The sequence below is a fragment of the Atractosteus spatula genome, chromosome 19 (assembly GCF_055471065.1).
Source record: "Atractosteus spatula isolate fAtrSpa1 chromosome 19, fAtrSpa1.hap1, whole genome shotgun sequence".
NCBI lineage: Eukaryota > Metazoa > Chordata > Actinopteri > Semionotiformes > Lepisosteidae > Atractosteus > Atractosteus spatula.
The window spans coordinates 4157650-4174438 of NC_142724.1; the positions used below are offsets into that span (position 1 = coordinate 4157650).

Consider the following 16789-nt stretch of genomic DNA (forward strand, 5'->3'; position numbering starts at 1 on the left):
CTCTCCTGATATGGCTTTTGCACCAGCCTCAAAAGCAGTGTTGCTTCAGTTCTGTCACACCAGTCATGACTCAAGGCGTAGATAATGAGACACATATGGTCCATTTGGTATATATTATTGATTATATCTTATGCCAACATAACAAACAATTTGGGAAAACCCCAGCAATGAAAAGTTTTGTATCAATAAGCTTAATACAGTCATTATGCAGAGGAGTTTTAAATCAAAAAGCTTAATACAGTACTGTGTAGAAAGTTACAGGAACAATACAATTCATTAGATAAGATCACTTTATTGGCCATATACAATTTCTTGTATTAGGAATTTGTCTTTTCGCATACCCCAACCTACTCTCCATGAGACACACAGACAGGGAAAGAAGCTTGGGGTCAGAGCGCAGGGTCAGCCATTTATACGGCACCCCTGGAGCAGTTGGGGTTAAGGGCCTTGCTCAGGGGCCCAACGGAGTAGGATTCCTCTGCCGGCCGTGGGATACAAACCGACAACCTTCCAGCCACAGGTGCAGATCCTTAGCCACAGAGCCACCGCTCCGCCCATTGATAACTATTTGTGTTTGTGTTATGTGCTGCAGTGCAACCCAGTCATGATTGATGCCATAGAGGTATCGGCTGCACACAGAGCCAGATATTTCTGGGGCAATCTTCCTGGAATGAACAGGTAGGTGTGTTTTTGTTGTGCTTAGCTGTCTAGTTAGTGCTGCCTGTTGCCAGACCCCCTGAGAGCATGGCTTGTTTTGACACTCTGAAGGTGATATAGGAGTTGCACAAACATGTCGGAGCCTTCAGCATATTCTAGTGGGAGTTCCAGGTTGTCTGTTTTCTAGTAATTTATCAATGGTCTATAAACTATTAACACTAACAGTTGGGTGAGCATTCAAAGCATTTTTCACAGTCACTTATTTATATTTAGTAATAAATATCATGTCAAAAGCATTTTCTCCAAAAATGCCATAAGGACATATATGCAACCTACAACCTTTATTTAACTTTACATGAGTTTAAAGGCTCTACACCATGATGCACAGTATAAGTAACATCTTGAGGTGTTTCTTCATCTACGAACAGTTCGATTAAATCACAGATTTTAGAATTGGGGTTAATGAACTTGTGTTGTAGTGATTTTTATCTCGAAAGTGGAAAAAAGCTTTAACATTGTTTTTTATCCTTAGGCCTCTGTGCGCTTCAGGCATGGATAAGCTGGAACTTCAGGACTGCCTGGAGCATGGGCGACTGGCAAAGGTGACGATTTTCATTCTTAGACATTTCAAAGGCAGGTCTTTATTATAATAGGCGCATAGCTGTTACTATGCAAATACATAAAAATATGCAAGTTAAAATGCTCCTCTTAATTTGTTCCCCGACATCTGGTATCGCCTCACGAGGATGATCAGTCGGAGTTGCATGTTCTGACATGATATAAGCAGATTAGCCATGTGGGTGATTGTTTCCTTTCTGAAACGACAGCCCTGGGTGTTTTGAGTACTGTATGCCCCTGCAGTCAGGAGGTCATTAACGTCAGGACTGCTACAGAAGCACACCTGCCTTTATCAACAGCTAAACCGATATTAATGATTAGCTTGAATGTACAGCTATTCCTGTTTTGTTCTCAGATAATTTGCCTCACGCACGAATAGGATAACATGCTTTACGTTTGTTTTTCTTAATTATGCCTCTGGACCTGATAAAAATGTACAGGCAGATTGCCAACTGTATAGAGGATATGTGTTTGAATGGGCAGATTTCCCAGAAATTTGCCCCCAATGCAGTTTTTTTTGCAAGCTGTCATAAACCACTCTGTAGTTCTGGCAGTAGTTCAGTGAAACCGAGGGAAAGAAAGATCGGAAATGATAGTTTTTAACCAAACTACATCTGTGCTTTATGCATGTATAAAAGTTATGTATTATACAAGGAAATAGTTAACAGCCAAAGGGAATCCCCTACATATCACTAGATATATTTAACTTGGAAACACTGTGTTGTGTAAATATTGTATGATTAATATTTATAGTGTTTATTTTTTTCATTTTGCAAATTTCACATTCAGTTGTCTTTTCACTATTCATTCAAAATGTGTTATCCAAAACAAATTTTCCTAATTGGCATGCCTTGCTGACACATTTTTTTACGAAAGTAGATTGCTTAAAAAACAGTTAAATTAATTCACACAAAAACAATTGGATTAATTTAAATAATTTGTGTAATTAAAATTATTTGAATTTTTTTACTGTACACATATCCTAAGGGAATTGTTTTAAAAGCAGCACATTTAACCCAGAACAGTGATTCCCCACCAGTGGTGCGCACTTATCGTCCAGGGTGTTGTGATGTTAATAGGGATACCCACATTTGAGCCACAGTCAACTCCTCTACCACTGAGGTGCACATGCATGATTGGAATATAGAGTCAGCCTCCAACTATTATTATGGTACTGATTTAAATATTTGTGTCTTCTGTTAACTGCATGGAAAATTCTGTAAGTCTTTGGTAATGCCAATGAAGTTATTTGAATTTGTAAAAAAAATCAGCGTGACATTAACATTGTAACATTTGTGACTATTTTTAACTTTGAAATGGAAAATAAATCCTTTAGTTATTTAGGAAAAAACACCTGTTTTGATTAAACAAGGTTATCATGGTAAGAAATAGTCATTTTCATAATTATAGTGACGGTTCCCACATTTGTTCTCAGCACTGTATACAGTAACATGCATAATGCAAACTGGATGAGGAATGTGATCTTGCTTCAGCAGTTTATTGAAAAACTATGTGGTTTCCCCCTTGTTGAGCCAAAGACAAAGAAGCTGAAGAAAAATGTTACTCTGCATGTGACTGTTTTGCTTGGAAGTTATTAAACTAAATTAAAAATGCATCTTTACCAAATGGCACTGTCACTAAGTTGATGATATGGCTGTGGATATCGTCTCTTATGTCGCTAAGATAGTTAAGGGAGCAAACAAAAATCGCCTGTCATCTTGAAAAATCTACATATAATGGTTGTATTAATAAGTATCCATTTTTTTACTTAACTTTTTTTACTTTTAAAATTCTGCATTCTGATTCTCAAACAATTTACTGTAGGTATTTTAGCTAAATCCATTCAGTGTTATTCCTGGTTGTATTCTTTTCTGACAATACCATGGAGCTGTCTTATACAGCCTCACATAGATATTTAGCATGATGATGTGATTTTTCTTTCACTGGAGGTGATTAAACTGACATTGCGACACTGAGTGTTGACGACAAGACTCGTGCAAATGTGAGAAAGATAAAAATGAGCGTTTTTTTTATCAAGTGCCATAGCTGTTTGTCCTTGAAGGTGTTTGTTGTTTTTCTGCAGTTTGGGAAGGTACGCACCATCACCACACGGTCAAACTCCATTAAGCAAGGGAAAGACCAGCACTTTCCTGTGATAATGAACGGCAAGGAGGACATTCTGTGGTGCACAGAGCTGGAGAGGTAAGTGCTTTCACTGTAGGCATTAGTCATCAAGCCGCAACCAGGGACAGATTTTGTGAGTCTCCTTACTGTGGTAAACTACTGTGTAGCTAAAACCTAAGTTACATGGTGTAGGCATGGACAAATTTTAATAACTGAATTTTGAAAATCATTTCAATTTATATTGGAAAAATACAATTTAGATTATAGTGTATTTTTACAAGCTTGGTAACTGTTAGTGATAAAATTCTGTTTTGTGTAGTCATTATGTGAAAACTAGGCTTTTAATCAAAAGGGGGAATTTTGTATTTAATTCCCAGTATTTTCTGTTGTGTGCTTACAACTTCAAATTTTCTAACTTATTTGGAGTGCAGTAACTAGTGGAGTACTGCAGGGATCTGTACTAGGATTACTGTTCTTTTGAATGCATATCAATGTTCTTGATTCTGGTATATTATTAAACTAGTCAAGATAGCAGATAATACAAAATTAGGAGGATTGGGAAACACTGAGATTCAAAAAGGCTGAGATAAACTTCAAGACTTGGCAAACACCCAACATTTAATGGAGATAAGTGCAGGGTGTTGCATGCAGGTAGCAAAAACAAAAACTAAAAACAAAGTGGGAAACACTGAGATAGAAGATGCAACATAAAAAAGACTTAGGTGTTTATGTTCACTCATCATTTATGTTTTCTAGACATTGTGAGGAAGTGATTAAACAGGTGAAAAATGTTAGGATTGATATCAATGGGTGTACGGAATTGGAGAAGATTATGAGGGGAACTCAGTCAGGTATACAAAGACATCAACAATATCAACCCAGTGACTTTCTTGAACAGTGAATCACAACAGAGGATACAAGTGGAAACTGCGTGGAAGCACCTCTTTTCTCAAAGGGTTGTGGAAGTGTGGAACAAAGTATGTCAAAGTATGTCTTTGAAGCTGATACCCTGGCTCTTTCAAGAAACGAGATCCTTGGATCAGTTATCGAATAGGTAGCTGCCAAACAAGCTACATGGGCTGAATGGCTCTGTTTTTTTACGTTCTCATTACTTCAAATATGTATCATTGGAGAAGTGAAAGAAATATAACACATTTTCTTATTTCTGTCTTCCTAACAACAAAATTAAAAACACTGGAAAATAATTATTTTCTAAGCTGACATGTTCCCTCAGCAAGGTGGACAGTTCTTTGATTACCTCATGAAGTTTTGATATATGTATAATTTTTAGTATAACATCGTGCATAGCCTTAAATGTTTCTACAGGTCAGTAAGATGATTATTTACAGACTCTCAGGGGAACAGTAATTCTAATTCACTGACCTAGTGTTGCTTTGGTTGCCTTGCCTTGGGTATATGCTCAGATAATCAGCAGCTTTGTTTAATTTAATCACATCATGCAGACCAGAATACAATAAACACAACTTTTGTGCTGTTGTCTTTACACTAGGAAAACTTTATCCAATAAACATGAATTAATGCAGAGGCAGAATGTAGAGGCTGTAGTGATTGGTATCTGCATGAATAATGTAATTAATTACAGATTCTGAGATCTTTAGGACTGCAGTCCTCTTGTATTGCTACTTGTGAAGGAATTAGAGTTACTGCCCAGTTATCTCTGTATTTCAGAAAGATAATGTAGAGGATGCAGTAAGTCATAGTGCAGTTCAGTGAAGGTTTGAAATTAGTTTTTTTAAATGTAAAAAGGCCAGGAAACACCCCCAAAAGACACACCCAAGATGTATCCCCCATGGTGCTCTGAATCCAAGCAGTTTTGCAGGATGTTTTATAATCCAAGTACAGCTCTGGTCACCCTCTATCATTACCATAAGTGGGTGTTTAGAAGTGATCACTTCACATGCATTAGACACATGGCACAGTGGCTGTTTCTGATAAGGTTACCCCTGCCTTTCAGCTACTCCTGAAATGTCACATTCCCCGGCCAGGTCAGGAATGATTTCGGGTCGGGTTCTGCACCAGATAGTAAAGCCCTGGTTGATGCTCAACATATGGTGCACATTTGGGAATGGAAAGGACTAAAATGTTTCTTTAAAAATAAGCTTGCATTCTGAAAAAATCCTTTTCACAGCTGATAAATCTGTCCAACTCTAGAGCCATTTGTCTAAAAACAATACTATAGAGACCTCTAAAGTAGGTACTTGATGGGAGACTAACAGCTCTCTTTTATAGTTATGTCTGATAAACAGGGCCTAATCTATTGGAATTCCACTAAGTTCTTAGGAATTCTTGACTAGTTTGTGCACTGCCAAGTCAATCTCAGTAATATTCAGCTGACAGCATAGCCTGTATGTGAACGGGCAAGGTCTGGACCATGAGGCTGGGCTTTATAGCGAGTGCCCTTTCTGGCTGAGACACTTTCAGATCGCCTAATTTTGCATGTTTATTCAGTCTGTTGTTTGAACAAAGATAGCCTTTCCGGTCTGAATTTCTAAAGTTGGCGTTGTTCTGTTTTTTTCAGGATTTTCGGGTTCCCAGTGCACTACACTGACGTGTCCAACATGGGTCGGGTCGCCAGACAGAAGCTGCTGGGTCGGTCTTGGAGTGTCCCTGTAATTCGACACCTCTTTGCCCCACTCAAGGACTACTTTGCCTGTGAATAGCTATGAGAGAATTTGTGTGTGTCCCATCCACAGAAATCTACAAAGCTCAGATACCATAGCACCTCTGTATGAGGCTGCAGCTTTCACCACAGGTAAATCGTTACCACTGAGCTCCATCCAGGTGATAAAGTTAATGGAGAAGCTTTTAGGCTGGATGTATGATATATTACCAGTAGCAGTACTGTAGATCTAACACATCTTGGTCTTAGCACTTTGAATGCTTAAAAAGCTTTAACTTTCAGTTCATTTTTTTCACACAAGATATTGAGAAGGATGAAAAGGCTTTTCAATGCTTTTTTATCAGATATTTTATATTTTGTCCACTCCAAGAAAGTCATTTTGATTTTTATCCACCAACTAAACATTCAGTGAAGAATGTTGTTTTTTTCCCCTCTTTTATGTGAAGCCAGAATATTTTTTTATGTGACAAAAATATTACATTAACAGAGTTTTGCATTAAGGCTAAATTTGTGTGAATTGGGTTACAATGAAGCATTTTAAATATATATTAACAGATTACTTTTTAATTTAAAATAATATAATATCTGCAAACAGAAATCACTACCAACTTGGCACATGTGGACTAATTGAGTAGAACATTAGCTGCCTGGTGCTTAGAACTGTTACAAAATTGTTGACTTAAATTCCGATCCTCAATTTAAAAATAAGAAAATGCAAAAATTAATGTGTTAAATTCATCTTAAGGAGAAAAAAAGATTTCGCCATTATATTGTTTTTCATTGATCATTTTTAAACTAAAGGTCTATATTTGAGGGAAATACAAATGCATGTGCCCTGGTTGTGAAGAGCACTCGTTTTTGTGAGATGTAGCATGGCTAACAGAGAACAAAAAATCACTAACTTTAGGAAGACGGCACCATATCTGTGATTCAATAATCATGCCAGGGTATTTCTTCCCAAAGTCTTTCTTTAATTGTTCTTTGAGAAAATATTTTCATTTAACACTATTGTTTAAAGAATACTGTACCTAAAGAGAAATTGTAATCATGGGTGTCTGACAAGAAGGACTTGTATACAGTATGTGCAAAGTGTTAACAGCACATTAAAAGTAATCCTGATATTTTCAGGCACCCTTTTTGTTAGCATCATCTAAAATATAGACAAATGTAAAAAAAAATGTTTTTGCATAGCTCATTGTCAAAAGGCAATTGTCATAGAATCTGAAAATTCTAAAATGACACCACCTGCCTTGTTGTAAATACAGTGCCTTCCAACATTGATGCACAGAACACCTAATACAGTCATGAAGATAGCTAGCTGGTCCAGGGACAGACTTCTGGTAGGCTGGATTCTTGGAAGCAGTGGAAGTTGCGCATTAAGTTTTATTGACTGTTCTCCTCAATAAAACTCCTGTGGAATAGCCACAAAAGGTGGCAACTAACCTGAACATGTACAGTATACCGGTCAGGCCTAGATAAGTGATAGCTGTTATGACAAATAACAAATATAACCAAAAAAGAGCATTATTACCTCCATTTTTCACAGTAAACAGGGAAAGAAACTTTCACTTGTAGCATCTTTAATAAAAACGTAAGAATTCTGCTTTTCGACAAAGCGAAAAAAATGTTTTTTCTTCATTCTAATATTACCTTGTTGCCTGTTTTTAAGTTAAGATCTTTCAGTCAGGGGGATATTTTAAACGAGACGTACTGTATTTTAATAAAAACAAATGTTTACAAATTAAAATTTCCCTCTTAACTAAGAAAAAGATTTTGGGGATACAGTATACAGTCATCTTGAATTACATTGCTCTCTAATGCTTAGAGGCAGGTTATTATTTTTTTAAATTGAAGTAAAGCATATAAAAATTTACCATTTATTTTTTATACTTTACCTGTATTTTCTAACCAACTGTGTCTGTACTGTATATCTATCAATATAAAAGTACTGTATATGTTTTTAGAAAAGAAAAATAAGAGTTGTCCAGTTGTAACTTCTTTAAATGTAAAATATTTGGTTTAAAGATGAGCTACTTTTGAAAATATATATTTACAGTTTCTGGAGTGAACACATAGCGAAAACAAAAAAAAAAACATTTTGGCTGTCAAAAAAACACAGTGTCTTTGAAAGATAAATCAAAAATGTAATGGATGAATCCTTATTTGTGTGTTTTTCAACAAAATCGTATGCAAATTTTGGAAACTGGAATGAATGCTGTACCTAATGGCTTTGTAGAGCAGGCTCTCAATTTAAGTCTGAACTGGATGTCCTCTTAATTTTCTTTCTTCTAAAGGCAATTAGTAGCTTTTCTAATTGGTTTTTGGGTGATTCATTTCTGTTGGTGCTACTTTCTTATATACCCATAATTTTTAGTTCCTCTTTTAAACGTTTTATACATAAACCTGTATTTTATGTTGTAGACAACTCTGTTGAATTTATAGTGCTGTTCTTTCTTATGTTAATAGTACATTTTACTATAGCGTAGACTAAACCAGTATTTCTGTTTTTTTTATATACAGTATATATAATACTATTTTGTGTATTTTAACCATTTGAAAATCGCAGCTGAATGTATACTACTTTTGTTTAGTTTCAGAAAAAGGATACTTTTCTCCCACTGTCCTGTTTTTGCATTTTAAATACTGGATTTGATATTAACCAGTCTAGTTTTATTCTAAGAATAAAAAAATACTGAAACACAGGTTAAACCCGTAAGCACATGTGCTGGGGGTTGTTTTATTATTTTTGACTTTTATAAAAGGTTTTTACAAGTTTTCACTTGACGTGGGGTAATTGACACTATGCTCAGGTGCTATGTTTTGTCCGTCATTCCATGCTGCAACAATAAAGCTGATTTTGACTTGATTCATAACTTCCTGTCTCTTGTTTTTATTGGGTTGGTCATGAAGTTTATTGTGCACATTCGAATTGACCTTGTTTTCGCGTTTCCACGTTGCTGTTGATCCAAGATTTTGTTCCCTCTGGACCAGACTTGCTGCTCAGCCTTGAACACTTCTAGTCCAATCCATTGCAAAGTTCCTCTCCAGCCACTTCTGTATTGACCATCAAAAGGATTGATAACCACTTACAGCACTGCTTGGAGCACAAGTGAGTCTCTAGACTTTCTCAAAATAAAAAGGGTAATACAAACGGGGAAACTACACAAAGAGTTGTGGGAGTCTGTAACCACCTACCAAGAAATGTTGGTTGAGATTCTCGGAGCAGCTTTATCAGCTTCTCTCAATTGAAACCTTTCTTCTATCAGCCTGGACTGCTCTGCTGTGTTTTGCTACTATCTGCCCTCTCTGGCTCGCCAAATGTCTGAAACTGACTTCTCTCTGCCCATCCCTGCGTGCATCCAGTTTAAGGTCCTTGTCTTTACCTACAGCCCTCTGCTGTCTTCAGCCTCCCGTGTCTCTTCCTCAGACCACAGCTGCTCATTTTGTCTCCTTACTGCACTGCCTTCCCCAGCCATTGCTCCTCTGTGTGACCAGCTATGCACCCTCTTCAGCGCCACCTACCTGTTGAGATGCCACCTACCTGTCTTCTTTTTAGATGCTACTGAAATGGTGGCCAGCCTACCCAACTCCATTGGACAATTGTGCCCTGACCAGCTATTCAGTTCTATAACTGATAATGACATAGGATACATATAACAACCAATGTTGCTGGTTACACCAAAGCACAGTGTACTGCAGAATAGTGGGGAAGTGTTCTCCACTTATACCTGGAAGGTTGTTGCTTCAGATGCCAAGAAAGACACTGTTGTACCCTTGGGTGAGGTACTTCACCTGTGCTGTTCCAATAAAATAGCCAGTGGAATAAATGAGTACAAATATATGTTGCATTGCATAAAAATGGCTGACAAACTAGTCATTAAAAATAATTACTGGAATAGATTGGAGGGGTTGCATACAGTCCTATCTCGCCTGCTTTGCTTCCATGGTTTCACAGTTGACGTGCAGTTTAAAAAAAATATTTTCCGATTTCATTGATCACTCTGTGGGTGCCTCAGTAAACAGGGAGATAAAAACAAGACAGGTTAATTAAAAATTAGCTTTTATTTTCCAAATGGTTGGTGTACGGACAGCTGGTTTTAAGGCTCCTTTGTTTTATAGCAATGTAACGTTTGAAACGTTCTGAATTCTTTAATAAACTCTTATTATCCGTGTGTTTGTATTTACAGGGGTCTTATGCAATGACAACATGAAGCGATGATCTTTGTGCCTTGTATCTTTGTGTTTCCTGTCAGTCCTTGGTGTAGAATACAGCGTGAGGACACACCAGCCCTCTGAAGACACGGGTGTGGGTGCCTGTGTTAGATCCTCAGGTGAAGTCGAGTCTTCTGCAGTCTGCAATGTACTGACCCAGACATGTTTGCTTGTCCTGCTCCATGAAGTTGCCCACCCGCCCGTCGAACAGCACAAACAACGAAACTCGCCGCAGTCGTTAGTGCTGCGTTTGTGCTGCTTTAGTTTCCGAGATATAGCGCCTTGTTTTTTCGGGTAATCACGTGATTATCTACAAGGGAGTTTACAGGTTCCAACAAACTCGGTACTTGAACTCCTGATTGTGATGACAACAATGGGGGCAATTTGTTTTCAGAGTCTGTCTGATCGTACAAAACAGCAAAGTCACGACCACCAGCTCTTTCAGTTGTGATCTTTTGATCAGTTGCAGCCTGTTGACTTTGCAGCCTTTACACGAATTACAATGTTAACAGAGAAATTACTATGTTAGTTTACTGGGTTAGGTCTTTCTTTTAATTTTTAACCATGTTCTCAAAAATGTATTGCCTGTGTAACCCTTTGATTGGTGAAGAGACACCAGTTTCCAAATTACCGCTGGTACAACACGAGAGCCCATATTCACATTTTTAGGTATTAGTTTCAAGATCGATATAATTTAACAATAAAAAAAACAAAATTGAAAGCACGAGCATAATAATATAATGATCACAGACTTTACATTTCTATTCATTTTTGAAGTACGAAGCAGAACCTTAAACCTTAAATATACGATTTAGAACCCCTACCTTAAATATACGATTAAAATTGTTCAAATACCATGTATTCATTACAGAAAGCAGAGGAGACAGTTATATTGCAAATTAAAAAAAATGTATTTATTTCGAAGAGTACAGGACATTGTAAATCAATAAAGCCATTAAAAAAATAAGCAGATGTAGTTATTTTGCAAATTAGTAAAGCAATTAAAATTAAAAATAGATTCTCATTGACAGTAAACAAGCCACCTGGCGCTGCTGGCTTGAACAGCTCTCAGACCCGTGATTGGCTAAACCCCCGAACAGTTCGGGCCGCGATTGGGTGAAGAGTGAGAATCGACACTCTGATTGGGTAAAGCGTCACAGCGGAACTTGTAGATACATACATGTAGATACATAGGTGATGTTCTTCTTGGTCCAAATACTGCAGCCCTGGTTAACCGTGTGTGCTGTATGAGCACGCTGGATATACAGTAACACATCCATTGGTTTCCAATTACTAATCAAAGAGAAGTCGCACTGAGGTCAAAACTGAATAGCAGACAAAGAATGTCATGGCATCCACATCGCTTTCACGACTCCGATAGCATGTCACGATAGGAGTGCGCGCATCACGATCCCATTGCGACTGGCGAATCACTGTCATTGCGCCACTGTCACGACATTAAGTCCATGTATCGCGATATGACATACCCCGGCAAAAAATGCCCCACCCCATGTCGTGACATGGAGTCCATATATCGCGATATGACAAAAACCTGTCACACTCATGTCGCGACATGGAGTCCATATATCGCGATATGACATACCCCGGCAAAAAATGCCCCGCCCTATGTCGCGACATAAAGTCCTTATATCGCGATATGACACAAACCTGTCACACCCATGTCGCGACATGAAGCCCGTATATCGAGATATGACATATGACATACATACCCTCGACAAAATGCCCGCCCCCATGTCGTAACATGGAGTCCATATGTTGCGATAGGATGTTCCCTGACAGGATATACTGACCCTATGTCGTGACACAAAGCCCATATATCGCGACACGTCCTATCTGGGTATATCATGTCCTGATATAAGACCTTTGTTGCCACAGCTGTGCCAGGGTGGCATGGAAGCAAGGCGCCAGTTGTGATGTACACTGCCGCGATGTACATGCGAAGTGCATTGGATCCCTATCATGACATGCTGCGGAGGTCTTGTTGCGATGGTATCCCACAGTTAAGCGTTTGGCAACAGCGTGTCACGGTAGGGAAAGAAAAGGAAAAAGTGCCTTAGAAAATAAAAACCATAGATCTTACAATCACGGTGATTTTACATACATTACAACCAGAGGTTTATGTCATAGATGGTTAACTTGTTGGCATTCGTCATGTCTTAGTATTAATTCACATCTAAGGAGGGTCACATGTTTATGGATATTGATTGTCTTAAAAATGTAAGGGTACGAGCTAAACTGTAACAGAGCGCTTGAACTCGGCAGACGGGGTCACTGGAGGTGAAAGTCACCATTGATGCTCACGTTATCACCGGAAAAACAAGGCGCTATATCTCGGAAACGAAAGCAACACAAACGCTACTTTCAACAGCACAAACCGGCACAAACGCAGCACTAACGAATGAGGTGGGTTTCATCGTTTGTGCTGTCTGTGGGGGGAGGGGAACTTCACGGAGCTTTTACCTTAACCTTTAAATATTCAGCGGACTTGAGCATAACATACCAGAAGAACGTGCACGCACGTATGGGTTTCAGAGGTTGGAGCAAATGCATCGCCCCAAGGGTAATATCGAGTGAGGCGCCATGAGAATAAAAACCGCGAAGGTATTAACATATTAAGTTCTGAAGATCTTGTTTGATCCTTCATGATTCTTTTAAACTTGTATGAAACCTACGAAATCAGTATTCTATTTTCGATGCCAAAAGACACCTAATTTGGAAATTCGTGACTTCCCACAAGACTTAACACTGAATTGTTATAGTCGCATTACAGTGCTAACCAATTCATCGTACCTTTAATTGCAAGAATGGTCTGCTAATAAAAGTGTCAAATACAACGCCTCCCCTGTATGACATGAGCTGGAGTATATGTCCCGATTAACATTTTATTCGCAAAGAAATTTGGGTAGAACTGCTTCACAACGCAACACAGAAGACAGGCTGTTTCGGTAGCAATGAGCTGGAGAACCGTTCCCGCTTTTGGTGTCTTTACCCCAGCCGTGCGCTTGCTACACATTGACAACTCTTTCCAGATTTTCAAAGCTTGGTTTGCCCTTTCAGGTCTTCTCTTTTGAGATTTTTCTGGATTAAAGATCAAACACGATTTTAAGTGCCAGTGTAGTTCATACATCCCTTCCGTTTTAGCGTGATATTACCTGTCGACCATGTTACAGTAGGCTATATATCCATGGGTCTTAAGAATTAAGGTAAAATAACCGTCTGACGTGAAGCATTTCTTTAAAAAGTAAATGCATTGTAAAACCGCAGCTTAAATAAGTGCTCTTTTTCCATCAAGCCCTAAGCTAATTTGTTGAAGAAATACGGTCACTGGTGAAACATTAAAAGACACCTATGTATATTAGTATATCCTGTGAAAAAGGATATACAATCAAAAATGTTGATCTTTAGGCCTATAATTATTGCTACATGTGTAGTTTTGTTTATCCATCAATTGACACGTACGGTAGGAAGCATCTGGTGTGAATTCAGATGTAAAATTCAGACAGCCTATTCTATTGTGATAAATGCTTATTGCGGCAGTGGTGATAAGTCGTGTCGAAATTCAAAATATGTAGAATCCCATATCGGGCAATTAAGTAAATGTACATTAAAGGGTTGATCCTATACCATTCTTGAGCTGCACGGTCCTGATTTGCATGCAGTCTACATCCGGGTAGCGGCGGCGCTTAGCGGAACGAGCCGCCACGTGGCTGATCTCCACGCGTGCACCTCCTCAAGCCTTGTGCACGAGACCAGCTCCGCCATGTTAGTAACCCAACTGCCCGCCCGCCCGTCTGTCTGTGTGAAATTGTTCTCTTTTTGATTTCTAAAAATCATTTTGTTCGAATGATTAGAAAGTCTGAAAGACGGGCGCATTCGCAACTTCAAATGTAATACACACAATGTGCATTCATTCGTTTGTGAAGCGAATGAATGAGGTACCGGGCTCACACTGTGACTACACAAAAACTGGACGAAACAAGGTTACACATGTAAACCTGAGGTGCTTCAACACCTGTTTAAGTAAATTATTAGCTAATGTGACATGATACGTAAAATTACTTTCGGTGAATTTTGTGGCAGTGTCCTGGGAACGCTTTTCCAATGAGCGGTTACAATCCAAACATCACTATATGGTTTCCTAATCATTTCGAGTCCCAAAGCGTTGGTCTGTATTTTGAATTTCTGAACTAATTACTGACGTCATCGTCATGACAGTAGAGAAGAAAATACACCGTAGTACGTAACTGTTGAGCGTATACATACGGCTACCTGTAAAAGGGATTGGAAAACGGAGGTCAAAATTAAGTGAGCACGCAATGCACGAAAATGAAGCGTTTATACGAGCTAATTTCAACTCCTGTGATGAGATCGGTCGTTGTCTTCGCGGGGACCCGTCGAAGCGGATCGGCGTAACCCCGTTAAGCAACAACGTTGCAGGCCAAGTGAGCAACGAGTGCTCATTCGTGAAGGGAAGACAAATGCATTTTTTTTTTTCCCCGAGAAGGGTTTTTCACGCCACGAATCTCTCCGCATCGGCTGCGGTTCCGTCTCGTCTCGTCTCGTCTCTAGGGGGCAGCGTCGACACCTTCAGGGCATTTGCGCGGAAAACGTGGCTTCGCTGAAAAACGCTACCCCCCCAGATGCCGTGCATTGGCGAGCCCCTCATTCTGCCCCCGGTGAAGCACAAAGATCTCGCAACGTAGCGTGACGTCACTCGGGGGGGGGGGGGGGGTACTATAGCAAACGAGGAATATTTCCTGACAGGGCTGTCGGCGGAGAGCGTAGTGGAGAGGTATGTACGTGACACAAGCTTCGTATTTTAAATCTAATTTAGGTGTGAGCAATGGAAATACCGGTGCGGCTCACCTTCAGATAGCGTTTAAACCGGCGCCTCTCCACCGTGAGATGGCTTTGTGCAAAACAAAGGCACTGAAACAAAAGAGCGCCGGTATTGTTCAAGAAAGGCGACAGAAAATGCTGCAGAATGCAAGTTTTTTTTTTTGGGGGGGGGGGTTATATCTTTGCTAAATGGGTGCGACACATGGGCTTTTAATTGTGCAAAATACACAGCACAAAGGATTAAAAGCAGGGCGCTGCAATGGGGCTAGTAACGTGCGATGTGGCATCTTCAGAATGACTCAATTAATAATCGCGAATATAAAAGTTATCTTTTTTTTCAGTTCTGATCCGCCCGTCGCTGTACGAGTACGGAGTGTTTTACACCTTTTTTTTTGAACGCGGACAGTGAAAACATGCTCCTCAGATGGGGTGGGGGGGGGGGCAGGCAGTTTAGGTAATGTAGCCCCCTGGTTCATTAAAAAAAAAACCGTTTCTCACCAGACCATAGGCGATCTTATCCCCCTTCCCCCCACCCTCAAAAAGTCCAAATGATTTTGCTTTCCCTTATCCTGTATCGATCAATCGCCAGTGCATTTTCTCATTTTTAAAGCAACTTAATGGAAGCGGTGTAATATCACGTGTGTGTGTGTTTCTAGTCCTGCAGCGTACACTCTCGGGCTGCTCTGTAATCAGATTTCTGCTCTGTGTTACTCGGCTTCCGCGGGTATGGCTGCTAAGGTCTTATCTTCAAATGTAGTTTGGCGGCAAAAATCGAGCATGCGCTTATTTTTTTTTCCTCCTACAACAAAAAAGAAAAAAAAACCACCGGAGAGGGTGGGCGCTTCTGGTGTTTTTTTTGACTTGATGAGGGTGACTCGAAAATCGGAGACCAGTCGTTTAATACAACTGCTTGCGTCTGCGTGTGCAAGTTAGCTTCAGCGGTTAACCGGTTGTTGGTGTTTTGTTGTTCAGTGATCTGACAGCCGAGTGACAGAAAAAATTAGGGCAAGGGGTAAGATACACCACGTTTCTCTTCGGGTATTGCGGAATGGTTGCCGACAATAGATTCCTCCCGACTACTTTGAAAAGCAGCCCAGAAGATGCAGGGTCAAACGAGTTCAATTTCGTGTTCATTTTTTTTTTGAAAGGGTTTGTATTATTAGGTGCACGGCAAGTCCGTAAATCTGGTTCCCAGTGTAGTGTGTCATTCCTCATGCTGGTCGTTTGAAGAACAATAGGACTCGTCTATCGCCCAAATACAGCATCTCTCGGATTTGCCCAGATTAATGCCCGCAGTCTGCAGGCCGGCTCGTTGTCAGGGCAACCGGGACGCTGTTTGGACCGGGCCTCAAATAACGCCTCCCTGCTGGTCGTCTAAAAATGAACATTTCTAAGGGGGATAATTATGTTGCAACCCCCCACGTGTTCCTTTTTTGTTTTAATCCTGAGAGAAAGAGAACTACTGAATAGGCGAAGCTATAGAGCAGGCTAGGTACAGTTACCTTGGTCTGGCTGTCAACGGCGGGGGTATTTGAGGATAATTTGCTTGCCAGATTGTAAAATTTGGGGAATAATAAGTGAAACTAGCAATACATTTGTAGTCAAACGGGTTAAACTAGCCGGCGTTTTAAACCAGGCTGTCCAAAACGGAGAATCGGTCTTGATCGTTAACGCAAA

At 39.6% G+C, this 16789-nt stretch overlaps 1 protein-coding gene across 3 annotated transcripts in view; it reads left to right on the forward strand.

Annotated features, from left to right (window-relative positions):
- Positions 1–8906, forward strand: part of dnmt3bb.1 (DNA methyltransferase 3 beta, tandem duplicate b.1) — a 45997-nt gene extending 37091 nt beyond the window's left edge. For all 3 annotated transcript variants that reach the window (XM_088937621.1, XM_088937620.1, XM_088937622.1), the window contains exons 19-22: positions 593–678; positions 1190–1259; positions 3359–3477; positions 5939–8906. In XM_088937621.1, the coding sequence (XP_088793747.1) occupies positions 593–678; positions 1190–1259; positions 3359–3477; positions 5939–6080 (417 nt within the window). In that variant the 3' untranslated portion in view covers positions 6081–8906. The remainder of the gene's footprint in view (positions 1–592; positions 679–1189; positions 1260–3358; positions 3478–5938) is intronic.
- Positions 8907–16789: the final 7883 nt, after the last annotated feature.